This window comes from Diceros bicornis, chromosome 2 (assembly GCF_020826845.1).
Source record: "Diceros bicornis minor isolate mBicDic1 chromosome 2, mDicBic1.mat.cur, whole genome shotgun sequence".
Taxonomy (NCBI): Eukaryota; Metazoa; Chordata; class Mammalia; order Perissodactyla; family Rhinocerotidae; genus Diceros; species Diceros bicornis.
Genome location: NC_080741.1, coordinates 52,641,259 through 52,658,728, shown reverse-complemented (window position 1 = coordinate 52,658,728; position 17,470 = coordinate 52,641,259). Strand labels below are relative to the sequence as shown.

The following is a 17,470-nucleotide window of genomic DNA, read 5'->3' as shown; positions in this document are numbered from 1 at the left end:
AATTATTGAAAAAAATCAATGGAGATGAGGAAAACACCCTAAAAGTGAATATAAACAGAAACAAATGAACCTACCTGTATTTCAAATGAATAATATACGGCACCAAAGTGAAATAATAACTAATCCAAGTAACATTTGAACCTGTGTTCAAACTGTTACCTTGACCACTGACCCTCAGTCTAAAGACAAAAAGATAATCTTGAATAAGATTCAATAAATCTTGAGTTCTGCTTAGAAAGTTTGTTTTTCACAGTGGTATGGGTGTAGCAATTCTGAAATTCCTTTTTGTGTGGGATTAAGCAAATAAGTAAATATATTGATGTTGATGAAAACCAAGGTTCTAACTGTTAGAGAAGGGAGGTATAAATATGGATTTGGGGTAGAACGGAAGAACGCTGTGGTGTTGGACTGGAATTGGAGAAATGGATATAGATAGATGTGTTTATTTATTTACATATACATGTTTCCTAGCTCTCTTTGCTACAAAGACTTGAAAGCAATGACACTCCAGTACCAAGGAGCATATCTACTGTCCAGATCTTGGATTCTAAACACCATTTCCTACTCTAGGGAACCAGGGCTCCTTGGAGAAATGGCTGATTCCAGGTGTGTGTGAGATGAGCCTGGAACATCTTGTGATGCCAGAAAGTAAGGAAGTGCTCAAAAAATGATGTAGACACAGGAGTCAGCTTGAAGGACCTTCTGCTGGCCATATCTGGGACAATTTAAGTATCAGAATAAAGACAGTAATGGATTATAACCCACGGAATAAAATAAGAACCCACAAATCCGTACTGATAAAGAAAGAATATTAATTTATAAATATAAAATAAATGATGGAATTAGATAACTATCATTTGCAACCATCTTAGCAAAAATTGACTCAAGTCAACAATTTCAGGTAAAAATCATCAGTGGATGTTAAAGCCAGCGGGTGAGAGTCGATGAGAAATGAGACATTTGCACCTCAAAGTATCTTCCCACAGATTACTGATTAATTAAATGGGAGAAACGGTAACTTTCCAGTGGTGAAACCTGGTGGACACCACCTTAAGCAATTGAAGTTAACATCACCAAGAGTGGGGCGTGTCCCTCCCAATGTAATACACCAAGGACACATCATTTATGTAACGTTCCTGCCCAAATTGCAGCCCTGAATCTATTCATGACAAAACATCAGACAAACCCAAATTGAGAGAGATTCTAGGAAGCAACTGGCCTGTTCTCTTCAGGAGTGTCAAGAATGTCAAAGCTATGAAGGAAAAAAAAAGGCTGAGGAATGGTTTCAGATTAAAGGAGACTAAAGAGACATGACAAGTACACGCAGCATGTGACCCTGGACTGGATCCTGGCACACCCTCTAGCGCCTGCACCCCTCGTTTGTGGATAGGGTGACCTGGGGTGATAACTGGCATTCCTTTCCCGATTGCAGAGCTGTGTCCCTCGGATACGTGCTCAACTTGTCTATAATACTCAGCTATAAGATGCACATGGAAGTCTGGTGCCAAGACATGAGCAATGCTTGATTTGCCTGGCCACGTCTGGGCTAAATGATAGAATCACTCGGTGGGTCCCCAAATGACCCACAGTTCTGAGTTGATGACGATGGTCTCCTCTGAAGGCTCAATGATCAGAGGAGGTCGGTTGTTGTAGTAATGGATGTAGATCGGCCAGGGTGGGTGGGGCGTGTATGTGACCCACATCAACCCTTGTGAGTACTCACTCCTTGGAGTGGGGCTGGAGCTGCTGTGTGGTGTGGTGGGTCACCGTGCAGAAAAAGGAGGCCCAGGCCTGGTGCAGCTACAGCACAGATAAGCAGAGGCCGGGAGGCGAGTGAACACAATGTTTAATAAACTTGTCTGTGCATGCCTGAAGTTCAGCCTACCTTGGTGATCACACCTCTCAGATGGACAGTCTGGGCAAATCTGGATGGCCTAGGTGGATGTGGGATCCCGCCCACCCTCAGCCTGTGCCCCTCTAACTAAACAGCCTTGAATAGGCTACTGTATCTGTGTCCCAGTAACAACGCTGGTACATCATGCCCATCACCTTTGGAGGTGGGCGAGGCTGGGGCCACAGCCACACCAGGACTAACAAGGATTGGAGGGAGGTCGGATCACTGTCTGGGACACAGGAGGGAGATTTGGGAGCAAGAACGGGTGATATGGGGGCACCAGGGATGGGCAGGAAGACTGAGAATGACGGGAGGCCGGCGGACAGCTCAGAGGCGAAGCTCCAGCAGGTAGCGCAGGCAGCACTGGCTCTCCTGGTAGATGAGATACTCACTCTGGGAGAAGCTGGAGCAGCGGAACTCTGGGCAGAACATTGGCCGGCCCTGGGGCACCACCACTTGCTGGCCATCCAGCTCCAGCTTGGTGTCCTGGGTTGGATCTGCAGGGCACAGCAAGGGCCATGGTTACCCAAGGGTCACTGGTCCTCAGCTTTACCAGTAAGTCCTGGCCCCCATGCTTTCCACTTCTGCTACAGGGCATGCCTGCTCATTCCCACCTTGCCAACCTCCAAACTACTACTGCACAGGCTGGGCCTTCTGCCTGGAATATCCTCCCCCATTTCTCTGCCTGGGAAATGCCCACTCATCTTTCAATGCTCAATGACACCTCTTCTTTGAAGCCCTCCCGGATGCCCAGGAACCATTTGTTAAATAAGTGAGTGTTTGGTAAATGACAAAGTGAATAACTGCAGTGACAAAGCCTGCTTCTTTTTCTCCCTTTCCACAGCCCCTTCCCTGCTCACCTCCTCCCGGAAAGCGTCCGGTCCCCCATCTCAGTCCCACCTCTAACCTCAGGCTTGTCCAGCTTCTCAGGACTTGCCGGGTTCTGTGCAGCCTTGGGCAATGACACTGTCGAAGCAAGGAGGTGGCTGCTTTAAGCTAGGCTCATCGGTGGTGACACGGTGCTCTCTGCCCAGTGCCACCTCACTCAGGAACATGTAGCCGATGTCGTGGGCCCCGCAGTGCATGCCAGTAACCGGGGGACACAGGGAGGTTCAGAGTAGGCAGCTCCGCCCTCCTGCCTGACTCCCTGGGCCCCTCTGTTGCATCATTATTTCCTCTGGCTTTGCTGCCACAGCCCAGAAAAGTGCCCACTCTTCCTCCATCCTTAAAAACACCCCCTTGTTCTGGCCATGCTCTCTCCCACCCCTTCCTGAAGTCAGGCCTCTACACCCCCTGCTGCCCTCACCAAAGTCAGTAATGGCCTCCTAGTGACCAAATCCGGGGTGAAGGGCTTTTCTCCCTGGCCTGCTTTGCTGATTTTGCCACCGGCATCCTTCACCCCTTACCCTGGGACCCCCTTGCACTGGCTCTCCTGAGGCCACCCTCCACTCTTTCTTAGGCTCCTCTGTCCTCCTGGTGGGCTCCTGGGCAGCCTCAGACATCCTAGAACTTCAGCCCCACCTGCCCTTGGATGAATCCTCAGACCTTGCTCTCTCAGATGGGTGGGTGGTGGTGGTATCCAATGATGGGGTCAGCCTAGGCTGAGGAGCAGTCTGTCTGGGGAGGTCACCTCAGTGAGGACACCTCTGGACAAATACTTGGGGGTCATTAGAGACACCTTTGACCCTTTCCCATACGCTGCCCGTCCCACCTCCCACATATCCCTCTTGTGGACTCTCTCCTCCCCCACCTCTACTGCCCTGGCCTCTGCCACCCTCCCCACAGCTGCAGCCACTGAGACCCTGCTACGTACAAGTCTAACTGGGCTCCCCATTGCTCCCTGGATGAGGCTCCCTTGACCCTCCCGGGCCCCAGCCCCCGCCCAGCCCCAGGCATGTGCTCTAAGCTTTATCATCAGGTCATGCTCAGAGGTCCTCACCTGCCACAGCCTCCCAGCCTTTGTGCCACCTCCTGGCTGCTTTACCTTGAAGGCTCCTCTTTCGCCCCCTTCCAGGTCTGGTTGGCACACTCATCCTATCTGCATTGCCTTCTCTAGGAAGCCATCCCTGACCACTGGGCGCCTCCCCTGAGTCCCTCCAAGCTGCAGGATGAGTACTCTGGGCAGTAACTATTCAAGGGTTCCTCTCCCGGATCCATCACAAGTTGGGCAAGCACTGGGCCCAGCCCCCTTAGCGTCCCCATACCCACGCAGGGCTTGGCCCCAAGTGGCACCTCACCATAGCCAGCTGACTTACTGTTCTCCGAGGTGAAGTAGATGCCCTTGCCAAGGCGGCCACCAGAATGCGGCATGATGCGGAGCCCGCTGGTGAGGATGGCGGCCACCACAGCCACGTTGGTGCCATGCCACAGTAGCCTCCGATTACCCAGCGTGGAGTGGGCCTGGAACCTATCTCCCTGGGGGGAGAGGAGGTGGGAACAGGGAGAGTCATGCCATCCAAACTCAGGGGCTTCTCCTTGCTGTTCAGAGGGTACAACCAAGGCCGAGGGCCCCCCTGGCCACTCACATACACTCATGCACACATGCACAAGACCTAGGCCTGGCAGAAACTGGTCAGAGTGGCTAAGCCGAGTCACTAAGGGACAGATAAGCCAAGGTCACCTCCATAAGGGATGAGGTAGTGATGGGGGAGGGAGTTGGGGGGACTCTCTCTCACCTCCCCTTCTCAGTTCACTTTCCAAACATGCTGAAGAGCAGGGCACCTGTAGTTGTTGCTGGTCTGCTTCAAGTAGGTGTGTATCACCTGCGGGGACAGCAGAAGCTGGGTGCCAAGGGTGAGAGACGTGTGGACGAACTACCACTGGTCTCCCAGTCCCAGAACTGTTCTCAGGCCCTAGAGACACAGGGAGAGAGGGCTGAGGGCGAGGGACTCCTCTGGGCACCTGGAGGGCAGAGGGGCAGAGCCCACTGTCAGCCGGGCTCCTCTGTGGGGCCCTGCCCACCTTGTACTCAGGTGCCTCTCCATCCAGCAGCTGGAGCTGGCACTTGAGGAGCTGGTAATCTCGGTCCAGTGGGTGTGGCACCTCCTCCACCTTCTCCTCCTTAGGGGCTGCCTGCAGGGTCTGGGCCAGCTCGATGTCTGCCAGCACCTAAGACGATGGGCACTAGCAGGTCTGTCTACTTGACCCCCGGCCTCTCCTCTCCCTTCCAAATGACTAAGACCATGGCCACCCCACCTGTCTGTCCACCTGTTCACCCCCACCCCATCTATCTGCCTGGTTTTCCCCTCTCCTGTCCTTCGGCTTGCCCATGGCAGTCCATCTATTTGGGCCTTCTTGGCCATCTGTCCCCCATCTCCCTTGTCCAGTCTGTCTGTTTGGTACCCCCACTGTCTGCCCACCTGCCATCACTCACCAGCAGCATGTCCTTCTTGGCCTGCAGAAGCTCAGGGGAGTTGATGGGCAGGGGCCGGTTGCGGCCGAAGTTGTGGGGAATGACAGTGTAGAAGCGGGAGGACAGCTCCTCCAGGATGAAACCACCATCTGTGGGGGCTTTCAGGGCCACCTCCAGTGCCTCCAAAGCCTCGAAGCCCCGTGCAATCTGCTGCTTGCTCAACTTTCCCAGGGGCATCTTCTTCACATCTAAGGGAATGGGGAGAGTGCGGAGACTTAGCCCTGCAGCCTTGCCACCCCCGGGCCCCTGCCACCCTGCCTAGCTCCTCTCCCCTCACTTGGGTTCATGAGGGCCATGGCATTATTGAACATATCCTTGCTGAAGATATTGGTGATGAGCTTCTGTGTGGCTGCATCCAGGGAGCAGTGCCACACCCGCTGAACCACGGTCCTCACTGGGCCTCCGTCCACCTAGGGGTAGAGGGCACTTGTGGGCAGGAGCAGCTGCGCAGGGCACCCACACCTGGAGCAGGGCCCCGCATTAGACAGAGATTGGCCAGACTGAGGCCAGAGAGGGGAGGTCTGTGCCTAAGATTGCACAGCTGGGCAGTGGCAGAGCCCAACCGGCTGGGTCTGTCTGTCCAATGCCCCCCTCAGCCCAGGGCCCAGCCACCCTCCCTGGCCATTCCACCTTCACCACGGCTTCCCGGGTCTCGTCCTCTCCCTGTACTTCGATAAGTGTGTACTTGCCGGGATGGGCCACAAAGTGGTCCCGCTCCGCCCAGTTGTTCTTGGTCTTGTCTCGAAATTTCTTCTCAAAGTTCTTCTTTGCATTCTCCAGTAACACGAAGTAGTTGAGCTTTGACTGGCCCACCTCTCCCTGCAACCAACAGCCCTCAGGGGTGTGCCCTCCACAGTGCCCACTATAAACATTTGCTGGCCTCTGCTGTGCCAGCTGTGCCAGGGCCTGTGCTGAGCGGCCCTGGACAGTTGGAGGTGGGGAGGGGGCACAGTCAGCAGCCATGGCCTTTCAGCTTGAGTAACCTGTGGGGACCCTGGGGAGCAGGGGGGATGTGTGTTGAGCAGGGAGAGGTGGGGTAGGAGACAGGCACAGGGTGGGCAGGTGGCACTCACCACATGGCCCCAGCGGTTCCCGCAGACGAAGCGGTCACCGTCTTTCAGCAGCTGGATGATGTAGAACTTGTTGTTATTGCGCCCGATGTTGGTCTGGTTCAGGGTGCAGTCGTAGTCTTCATGCACCTGGGGCCAGAGGGGGCGTGGGGAGGGCAGGCTGGCTTGGGCTGCTCTTGGGTGGGATAGGGTACACGGCCGCAGATGACAGGGGTCTGATGGGAACAGGAGTCAGACTGTACTAAGGTGTCAGAGGAGGCTCTGTCTCGGAAGGCTTGAGGGGGTCACAGTTCTGGCCTGCGGGACACAGTCTGAAGGGATATGGCTAAACTTGGGCAGTGGGGGGAGGTTCTGGGAGGACATGACTGGGTCTAGGAATCTGAGGGACACATAGTTCTGCCCTAGGGGTTCTGACAGGGACACAACTCTGCCCTGCTGGTGATCATAGGGGACATGGCTCTACTCTGTGTGGCTGCTTTGAGGGGACATATGTGAGCCCTGGGGAGACTGAGGGGGTTAAAGCCCTGCCTTAAGTGTGTTGGGGTGAAGCCTGACAAGCGCAGGGGCCTGTGCTGGGGTCTGAAGAGCAGACACGACCTGCCCAGATCTGATGGGATATAGCCCGTCTGACCTTTGGGGTCTCAGGAGAACATAGCTTATTTGGGAGCCATGAGCTATGTGGCCAGAGCCTAGTCCTAGTGGGGAGGGGAGAAGGTCTGAAAGTATCTGTACCTAGGAGGCTCTGGGCCTGGCTGGGGTCTATAGCTTACCTGGGTCCCAGGGCTGCAGCTGAGTGGGCATGCAGGGTCCACTCAGACTGTGCACTTCTCTGTGGGTGCAGCTCTGAGGGCCTTGGCAGTGGAGTGGAAGCTGTCCTCCTCTGACCCCTGTTTCTTCTTCTCAGGGCCCTCACGCTGCACAGGGGGCTTGCGCTTTGGAGCCATGGCTGTTCTGGGGCACTGTGGGGGCCCTTAGGCCTCCACAGCTTCTGCACCCCACCTGGCTGGCACAGCACAAATGGCTGTACCCTAGGTTTGCCCTTTGGTGACCTCCCACTGCCTCCGCCTGCCTCCACTTCCCCATTCCCAGCCCCAGACCAAAACTGGCTCTCTGCACCCCAGATATACCCCTTTCCCCAGTCACAGCGGCCAGACCATGACCCTGTCCAGTCTGCCAACTCGGGTCAAGGAAGAGTGGTTCCCTACCTTCTCTAGCTCTCCAGTGTGTCCAGAAGTGGTAGGGAAAGTGAAAGGAGAATCTCCCCCACCACTTCTGGGCTCCTCCTCCCTCCAGAGCACTCTCTGGGTACTGCCTGCTCCTCCCCCTCTCAGTTAACTCGGACCTGGCATGGTTGCTGGGTTGAGTCACCCCAGCTATGGAGGAGAGTGGGCAGCTGTCCCGGGGGGCAGCACTCCTGGGCCAGACCTATCCCCCAAGAGCTTGGGACCTAGTGGTGTAGAAACCTTTCCCAAGGCACTCAAGAGTTCTAGGGTGCCAGCCAGGGTCCCAGACAACTAGCCTTGTACTGCCAGAGGTCAAGGGCCAGTCCCACCCAGCCCTGCCCTGTGGAGGGCTGTGAGCAGGCCATAGGGCACTCACCTAAGAGAAGCAGGGACCTGGCAGAGGTGGGTTACCCCGCCTGGCATCAGGACTTCCTGGTAGTCCTTGTTCCAGGGCCCCTCTGCAACCCTCTGTAAGGCTTAGGCTTCCCGACAACCGCCAGAGGGGTGGAGCTGAGGGTGGAGTGTAGGATTCCAGTTATGTGCTCACCAGTATGGTGAGTCAGAAGCCGGACAGGCCGAGGCGGGCAGCATCTCCCACGGATGCGTGAACACTTGATGGGGACACTTGATGGGGACCCAGGGGACTGACGCGCCCTTAGCGCTGCTCGTCTGGCCTGTGGCATGCAATACGTGTCCACTGGCGGCCCAACGACCTCAGGCCCGGGTGTGGGCATTGCCTCCCTCTCCCTGGGGCTGCCGGGATCCCCCGGTTATCTAGTGCCAGGCTGATTCACTCTCGCCCCCGCCCCCGACGAGGAGGAGGCACGCTCCGGGACATGGAACCCCTATCTCTGGCGCCCCCAAGCGTCCAACGGGCGCAAACACAGAGAAGGCCCCCCTGGTCGGACCCCTCCTTAGACGTCAGCTAAGTAGCAGAGCGCACGCGCCACAGCCTTGGGGCGGAAGCGCCGGGAAGAGGCTTGCTTCCTGCTGGAGCCTGGCGAGGGAGGCTATAGGAGCTCCAGGAGGCGAGGCCAAAGGCGTTTACCCTGTGAACACTTGGGGGCGTGACAGAGCCTACTGAAGGACCCAATGGAGCTGTGAGAGGTGGGGCGTGCCGGGCTGTGGGAACCTATCAGGGCGCGGAGTCTTGCCAGACGGTCCGGGTTTAGTCGCCACGTGGGTTCGCCGGCGGCCGCTGCAACACACACGGCGGGCGGCATGTTGGCGACAGCGGCAGCAAGAAAGCGGGGAAAGCCGGCCTCGGGGGCCGGGGCCAGTGCGGGAGCCGGCAAGCGGCGGCGAAAGGTGAGTGGCGCTTCCGCTGGTCGGGGTCAGTACTACTAGAACCACCATCCCGTCCGCGGGCCCCGGGGCCCGGTCACCTCCCCGGCCCTTCTCCTGGGACCCCAGCTGGAGTCAGCTTTGTCCCTCTCTCCTCGGGCTGAATCCTGGAAGGCTTTGCACTTGAGCCGGGGCCACCATCTTTCCCAGTCCCGGCGCTGTCGAGAAACCGGAAGGGGCCCTTGATCAGTGCCGATGTGGTCCGGACCCTTGATCAAAGAAGAGATCATATAATTAATTCCCAGGCCGACTCTGCTGGAGACAGAGGCAAGTCCAAGGGTGGCAGCAAGATGAATGAGGAGATCTCCAGCGACTCGGAGAGTGAGAGGTGAGCTCTTCTTTTCTACCTAGTGGAAGGGATCACTGAGGCCCATGGTGTATGAAGACTCAGTGAGTCGGGGCAGAACTGGGCCTAGAACCCAGAACTCTGGCCCTCGGCTCTCAGACCTTGGCTCTTTCCTCCTGTTTCTGACCTTGAGAAGTCTTATCTCCTTCCCTGCAGGGTCTCTGTGTTGGGAGGACGGCCAGCCCCAATGGGAGACCAGTGAGACCTCCCTGGCTCATGGCAGGGAGCTGAACACAAGCTGGACTGACTGGCAAAGGGAGAGGGATGCAAGCATTGCTAGCTAGTTCTTCATTCTGTTTTCCCACGATTTCACAATGACTGGTCTGCCCCCTGACTCTCAACATATGCCAGGCACTGGCTTCACTGTTGAGAGTAAAGAGATGAGCAGGCAGGTGAAAGCCAAATGTCTTATAATGGGATGCATATCTTACAGCTTGTGTTCTGGGAACAGAGGAGGGGACATTTAAATAGAGCCTAGAGAGATGAGGAGGACTCTTTCATGGAGAGTTAGGGAAGGCATTCAGGGATCAGAGAAAAGTCTAGGGTGTAAGTGTACCAGAATGGGAGATGGAGAGGTGGTAGGTGCATCCAGATTGTGGAGGGCTTTGAATACCTGCCTCATTCTGCAGGTGACAGGGGTGGGGTATGTTGCAGGATTTCAAAGGGGGCTAGCAGGCTGTCAGGCCTGACCCTGTGGAATGGCAGCCCTCATACCAGGGAATCCTGGTGCCTTTTTTAAGAGTTGGCTTTGGAAATTCTGCTTCTGAAATACGTGTTGGCCTTAGCCTGCTCACAGAAAGACTTAATATACTTTTCTTAGTCCTAAGGTTACTGTGGGAGGCTTGTGCCTGGCCATGGGCTAAGCACTTTTAAATGTTTTTAAAATATGTTGTGAAATATATTAGATACAGAAGAGTTCATGAAATGTATTTGTACTGTAGAGGGTAATGATGAATGATGAACCTCTGTGCACCCACCACTGAGGTTAAGAAGTAGACCATTTGCAGAAACTTAGAAGTCCCAACTGCCATTCCTGACTTGAGTTAATCCTTTCTTTTGTTTCCTTCCTTCCTTGCCTTTTTGTCTTTTTTTTCGTTTTCTCATTCAGGTATAATTTACCTACAGTAACATTCACCTTTTTTAGTATACAGTTTGGTGAGTTTTGACAGATGTATATAGTCCTGTAACTACCACCACTATGGAGCTATAGAAGGGTTTCATCACCCTCCAGAATTCCCCCCTGCTCCTTTGTGCTCCTTTCTCCCTCTCCCCCCAGCCCCTGGTAACTTCTGTCCCTATAGTTTTGCCTTTTCCAGAATGTCATATGAGTGGACTCATACAATGACCACTTCCCCTGATTTTCTGTGGAGTTCTGTCTCCTATGTGTGAACCCCTACACAATAGATTTATTAGTTTGGGTAAACTGAGTAGAAGTTCTGACCTTGGCTGGGTATGGGAAGGGCAGCACCAACCCTATTGGCTGAAGGCTTGCTGGGCACTGGGTACTAAATTGTCTCTGGGGCCTGGTCTGGCCTTGGCTTCCTTGAGAGTTTCCAAGGTCCCTGCTGGGGAAGTCGTGGGCAAGGTCATGTATGAGTCCTGGGAAACAGTTGGGGCACCTGACAGGGACTAGATATCTGCAGGCACATGATCAGAGGGAACGGGCTGCCCTGACTTTTCTGCTTCTGAATTCCCATGACCTACCTGCAGCTGCCAGGAGCAAGTCAAAGTAGGCCTCGTCTTGAGTGAAGTGAGTGCTGTCAGCTGGTCCAGGGACTGAGGCATGGAAGGGAAGGCGGGAACTTCACCAGCACAAGGTCAAGCCAAGACCAGTTAAACGTCACCTGGAATCCCGTCCTCAGGGTAGAGGATGGTGCTGTGGCATTGAGGATGAGGCGATGACAATCTCAGCGTGTCTCGGGTCCTTGGATTGGATCCGGGCTGGCTGCTCCCCCATTTCTGGGGGCAGTTGCTCTGGGATCTACCTTTTCTGCTCTCCTTGTTGGATCTCCTGTTTCAGATCTTGCCTGCCTTCCTCATTCTTAGTTTACCCTCTTGTTCAGGAACACATCCTCCATCCTTAAAAGAAGGAGGAAGGACCAATTCTTTGACAACTTGTATATCTGACAATATCTTCACTGGTCGTTGATGGTTTAACTGGCATGGCATTCCAGGGGTTAGCATTTTCCGTCAGAATTTGGTGTGTGCTGCTCCTTTGTCTTGCTACTTTCAGTGTGGCTGTTGAGATGTCTGAAGCCATTTTGATTCCTGACCCTTTGTACACAACCTGATTTTTCTTGGAAGCCTGTAGAACCTTCTCTTTCCCTCCAGAGTTGAGAGATTTCACAGTGATCCCTTTGGGTTTTGGGTCTGTTTTCACCCTTACGGCAGGCACTGGGTGGGCCCTTTCAGTTTTCTGCTTGTGTAATCATTGGCCATGAGGGCTGGCAGGGGTGGGGGTGGTTGAATTGCCGAGGGAGCAGCCAGGAGGTATGGTCCTAGTGGCCAGAGGAGCAAGGTGAGCCCTCCTCAAGCCCAGCCCCCTCCCGCCCACAGCCTAGCTCCCAGGAGGACTGAGGAGGAGGAGGAGGAGCTAGAGGAGACTGCACAGGAGAAGAAGCTGCGCTTGGCCAAGCTCTACCTTGAGCAGCTCAGGCAGCAAGGTGAGCCCATGGGCAGGGCAGGTGAGAGGCGGGCCCTGTGCCTAAGCCTGCCTGGGGCAGCCTCAGCCACCTGATGGGTGACTGAGTCAGGTACCTGGTGGGCTGCCAGGGCTGCTGGTACTGGCTGCCCTGTGGGAGGGTCTGATAAGTAAAGGCAGGGGGTGGGCAGGAGGAGACCATCCAGCCCTCCTTGCCTTTTGCCTGAGGCAGCCTGAACTTCCCTCGGGACACAGCCTAACTGTCCAGGGTCCAGGACTGAGGTGGTGGGGTGGGGATGGGAAGGAAAAAGTGGGGTTTTGGCGTGGGTTTACTTGGTCTGGTCTGTCCCACACAGAGGAGGAGAAAGCTGAAGCCCGTGAATTTGAGGAGGACCAGGTGGCAGGACGCCTGAAGGAGGATGTGGTGAGTGTGGAGGGAGGGTGATGGGAGGGAATAGATGGGGCTGGTCCTGCTCCTGGGATCTCACCTCTCCTCTCCATGCAGCTCGAGCAGAGGGGCAGGCTGCAGAAGTCAGTGGCAAAGGAGGTGAGTGGGCAGGGCACTTTGATGTACCTTGGAGGGAATTGGGGATCTCACCCGGGCTGGTGGGCAGATGGCCCAACTGGGTACTCAAGCTGCATTGCGGGGTCTTTGGTCTGGAACATGGTGGGCATTTGGGCAGACAGAGTCAGGTAAGGGTCTGGTCTTTGTGGCCCTGGGTCCGGGTTTCCTTCTGGGCAGGGTGGTGGGAAAGGGTGGCGTATGTGTGTAGGGGTGCCTTCCTGCCTCCAGTCGCAGTGACCCAGCCCCCACCTGACCAGATCCAGGCCCCAGCAGCAGCCGACATTCGAATCTTACGGGGCCACCAGCTCTCCATCACGTGTTTGGCTATCACCCCTGATGACTCGGCCATCTTTTCCGCTGCCAAAGACTGCACCATTATTAAGTGTGAGTGAATGCCTGGGTGGGGGTGTGGCCCCCAGGGGTCATCCAGGAGGGCTGGTCTTGGGAGGAGGGAGTAATCAGGGCAAACTGAAGCCCAATGAGGGAGGCTTCTGGAGGCAGGTTTGCTCTGAAAGAGGTGTTTTCTGTGTGACAGTGGAAGCTTCTGCTCAGGAGTGGGGCTCGTGAGCTCCCCGACACTGTCATTGGAGATTGAGCAGAGGCAGCATGATGATTTGTGAGAATTGATGCTGCAGGTGGGCAGTTGGACTGAAGGACGCTTAAGACTCTGCACAGTCCTGGGATTGAGTTTCTGGTCCTCCTGGGTTCCTAACCTTTGACAACTGAGTGCTGTCCTCATCCTCCCTGTTCATCAACAGGGAGAACTTGCACCATCAGTCCCAAAGCACTTTCCTATCCCTTCTCTTCTGGGCTTCATGGCTGCCCTTTGGCATTATTGTCACCACTTAACAGATGAGGAAACTGAGGTGACTTGTCCAGGGCCTGACAGTGGCTGAGCCAGATCTGACCTGAGGCCAGGACTTTTCCCATGGCCCCATGCTGCCCTTGAGGGAGCTTGCCAGCCAGTCCTGTCCCCCATCCTAATAGCCTCTCTCTTCCCTCTGTGTCAGGGAGCATGGAGAGTGGACGGAAGCTTCATGTGATCCCACGAGCCAAGAAGGGTGCTGAGGGGCAGCCCCCTGGCCATAGCAGCCATGTCCTTTGCATGGCCATCTCCTCCGACGGCAAGTACCTTGTAAGGCAGGGTTGGCCTCAGGGGCTAGTGAGAGGTCTGGGCACACAGTGGGTGCCTGTGGCCATTGTCCTCATCCCTACAGGCCTCTGGCGACCGCAGCAAACTCATTCTCATTTGGGATGCCCAGAGCTGCCGGCACCTGTACACCTTCACGGGACACCGGGATGCCGTGTCGGTGAGGAGCTGGGCCTTCTTTCATGGACACTTACCCTGAGGGCCAGGCTTGGTGCTGGGCTCTGTGGAATGGGATGAATGAGGCAGAGGGTCCCTGTCCTCAGGGAACCTGCACTTTGGCGTAGTGAGTGGCTCTGTAGAGGACATAAACAGAGTGAAGGGCTAGGGAAGAGTGGGGGAGACTGAGTCAAACTTGCCTAGGGAGCAGGGAGGCCTCTGAGAAGTCTGCAGCTGCTCGAGGGCAGGTGAGTGTGCCCCTGGCTCCAGATAGAGCTGCACAGAAGTGCCCACAGAGCTTTCGCGGGGAGCTGGCTCCCTGTGCCCTGTGACTTGTTTTCTCAGGAAGTCCTCCCTAGGCCTGACCTCTGTCTTGCCTGCTGTAGTCCAGGTCCCCTTTTGCCTTCTTTCTGTACACCCTTAGGGGCTGGCGTTCCGCAGAGGCACCCACCAGCTCTACAGCACGTCGCACGACCGCTCTGTGAAGGTTTGGAACGTGGCAGAGAACTCCTACGTGGAGACCCTGTGAGTGTGCGCGGGGAGAGGGTGTGCGGATGTGTGTGTGCGAGTTCACGTGTGACCCCATTCTCCCTCTGTCCCTCCTCCAGTTTCGGACACCAGGACGCTGTGGCTGCACTGGATGCCCTGAGCAGGGAGTGCTGTGTGACGGCCGGCGGCCGGGACGGGACTGTCCGAGTGTGGAAGATCCCTGAGGAGTCCCAGCTTGTCTTCTATGGCCACCAGTAAGGCGGCCTGCTGCGCCAGGTGGGGGCGAGGTGGGCTGGGGGTGGGGGTGGGCCATGCCCCTCACTGCTCCCGTCTCCAGGGGCTCCATTGACAGCATCCAGCTCATCAACGAGGAGCACATGGTGTCGGGCGCAGACGATGGGTAAGAGCTGCCTTTTGGATGCCTCCCACCATTGCCACTGCTCCTGGACATGCCTCATAGGATTCCCCTGCTCGGGAGCTGTGGTAACCCCTTTTCATAGATGAGGATCCTGAGGCAGAGAACTCAGGTGACCTTGTCTGCTTCCCATGGCTGGTGTGCACTTGATCCCTTCCTGCCTGTGGCCTTTCTGCCCTGTCTGTGGCCCCCTCACTGACTCTGCTCTCTGTCCACAGCTCCGTGGCCTTGTGGGGCCTGTCCAAGAAGCGGCCACTTGCCCTGCAGCGTGAGGCCCATGGACTGCGGGGGGAGCTGGGCTTGGAGCAGCCCTTCTGGGTGTCGTCGGTGGCAGCCTTGCTCAATACAGACCTCGTGGCCACAGGTGGGTGCCCTGTACCGCAGAGAGGAGGGGGTCATAGGGTGGGCTGGTGCAGGAGGTGCCCACTGTCTCCCTGTCCCCCCAGGCTCCCACAGCTCCTGTGTGCGGCTCTGGCAGTGTGGGGAGGGCTTCCGGCGGCTTGACCTTCTTTGCGACATCCCCCTGGTGAGTGGGGCTTGAATGCTCAGCCTTTGCCACGCTTCCAGGCCCCTTATGGTAGGGGGCCTCCCCAGAGCAGGGCCAGCTATGACTTCCCTTTATGGTCCCAGCTCCTTGCACAGGGCCTAGTGGGAAGCCTCCCCCCTCTTCCTCTCCCTTCATCCCCTTCTCCATTCCCCTCCCTGTCCTAGACTGTCCTGGGTACTGAGGTAGAAGGCTGGGAACAGCGTGGCCAAAGGTCTGGAGGGCCTGGCACTGTGATCCTGTGGCTGGTGCCAGGTTAATGCCAGGCTAGGGCGTGGGGACCTGGGGCAACCTAGGGGAGAGTGGCAGGCTCTGTCAGTGACGTCTGGTGACAGTGCAGGGCTTGGGTCAACAGTGATGGTCATGGGGTCTCCAGGGCCCCACAGCCAGGAGCCAGGCCCTGGGCCACGCCTGACATACTTGGTGTACATTGTTTCTTTAATCCTCACAAACTCACTGTGAGGCTGGTGCTCTGTGTCCCTCATCTCACAGATGTGGAAGCTGAGGCCCTGAGGGGTAAAGAGCTGGCCCAGGTGACAGGAGGCAGAGCAGGGATTTAACCCAGGCCTGGGACGGCCAAGCCCTTGACTGTGATGCTGGGGCTGTGGTGGCAGGATCTGTACTCATATCTTACTATGTTGTCCCTCCCTCTTCTCAGGTGGGCTTTATCAATAGCCTCAAGTTCTCCAGCACTGGGGACTTCCTGGTGGCCGGGGTGGGGCAGGAGCACAGGTATGAGGCACCCCTTGAGGGGTGAGGGTGGGGTAAGGTGGTACTGGCTGGGCGCTGGGCAGCTGGATGGGAATGGGGTGGAGACCAGGTGGAGCTGAGTCTGGCCTCAGCTGCTCCTCTCGCCCCCTGCAGGCTTGGCCGATGGTGGCGGATCAAGGAGGCTCGGAACTCTGTCTGCATCATCCCACTCCGCAGGGCCCCCAGACCCCCGGCCGTTGGCTCCTGACACTCTCGTCCCCTTTATTTGAGTCCTTTCCAGGCCATACCCGCCCTCTTTGTATTAAAAGCCTCCTCTTTTGGGCCTTGTCTCTGCTGCTTCTTGGGTAGGGAGGATCGGGGTATGGTAGGGATTGTGGGTTGGAAAAGGCCTGGGGAGGGACAGGTTTCTGTCAGTCTCAGTTCTGCGCCTCTGCTGGCCTGAGGGCTTTTTTTCCTTTTCCAGGGAAGTTGGGATAGAGCCCTCAGCTAGCTTCTGGCTCCTGGTCCCTGAGTATCCTCTATGATCTCATTAGGCCAATTCCCCAACCACTGCTCTGGGCAGGTGGGGGTCAGAAGCTGCTGACTCCTCAGCTAGGAAGCCACACTGTCCAGTTGTGTGTAAGGGCTGGCTGTGGGGGTCGGAAGCTGCTGACCCCTCAGCTAGGAAGCCACGCTGTCCAGTTGTGTGTAAGGGCTGGCTGTGGGGTCTGAGAACTGAAATGAAGACAGCTAGGCCTACAAGTCAGGCTGACCTGCTCACCCAGGCCAGGTCAGGAAGCTGAAGGGGACAGACTGCCGCTGGGGGGCGGGGTCTGCCCGTGGTTCTTAAGGGGAGAGGTGGTCCCCTCGGAGGAGGAAGCCACAGGACTTCCCTCCTGCTGCCATGCTCATGAGGCCTCCCTGCTCAGACAGACCCACTCCTGCTTTCCTTCTCCTGAGGCCAGAAGGGTCAGGTTCAGGTTGAACCCCTGAAAATCCTGTTATGGATCAGAAGATGTTGATAGAATTCACTCCCTATGTCCTGCCTCAAATTGAGCTCAACAGTAGCATAAACATACCTCCTGAATAACATTGCAAACAACACTGAAATGCGCCTTGATATATGAACGCTTTTCCTGTTAGCACATTCCCAGGAAGAAAGTAAGATTCGAAAATAAATGCTCTTGGAATTGAAACTGAAAATAATTTCTCTTATGGCTTCTATTCTCAGTCTTGGTCAGCTGAGACTTCCTTGCTGTAGCTGGGACCTTATTTATTTATTTTTATTACAGTAAAAAACATCTTAACCATTTTTAAGTGTACAGTGCAGTGGTGTTAAGTATATTCACCCTGTTGTGTAACGGAGTTCCAGAACTTTTTCATCTTGCAAAACTGAAACTCTATAACCATTAAAACAACTCCAGGGGCCGGCCTGCTAGTGTAGCGGTTAAGTTCGTGTGCTCCACTTTGGCGGCCCAGGGTTCGCAGGTTCAGATCCTGGGCACGGACCAACGCACTGCTTGTCAAGCCA

At 55.8% G+C, this 17,470-nt stretch overlaps 2 protein-coding genes across 2 annotated transcripts; one reads left to right on the top strand and one right to left on the bottom strand.

Annotated features, from left to right (window-relative positions):
- Window positions 1-1,860: 1,860 nt before the first annotated feature.
- PARP3 (poly(ADP-ribose) polymerase family member 3) lies at window positions 1,861-8,514 on the bottom strand. The gene is given in 10 exon segments (XM_058559964.1): window positions 1,861-2,391; window positions 2,832-2,988; window positions 4,133-4,309; window positions 4,570-4,656; window positions 4,856-5,002; window positions 5,268-5,494; window positions 5,584-5,716; window positions 5,937-6,125; window positions 6,380-6,505; window positions 7,147-8,514. Coding segments are annotated over 10 exon segments (1,587 nt in total). The 5' UTR covers window positions 7,321-8,514; the 3' UTR covers window positions 1,861-2,221.
- Window positions 8,515-8,752: 238 nt separating this feature from the next.
- On the top strand, window positions 8,753-16,282 carry RRP9 (ribosomal RNA processing 9, U3 small nucleolar RNA binding protein). Its single transcript, XM_058559849.1, has 15 exons — window positions 8,753-8,907; window positions 9,189-9,271; window positions 11,846-11,952; window positions 12,287-12,354; window positions 12,436-12,477; window positions 12,753-12,879; window positions 13,506-13,630; window positions 13,713-13,805; window positions 14,226-14,326; window positions 14,410-14,544; window positions 14,628-14,690; window positions 14,924-15,069; window positions 15,152-15,231; window positions 15,908-15,981; window positions 16,114-16,282. The coding sequence occupies exons 1-15, from the start codon at window positions 8,821-8,823 to the stop codon at window positions 16,205-16,207; spliced, it is 1,425 nt and encodes a 474-aa protein (XP_058415832.1). The 5' UTR covers window positions 8,753-8,820; the 3' UTR covers window positions 16,208-16,282.
- Window positions 16,283-17,470: the final 1,188 nt, after the last annotated feature.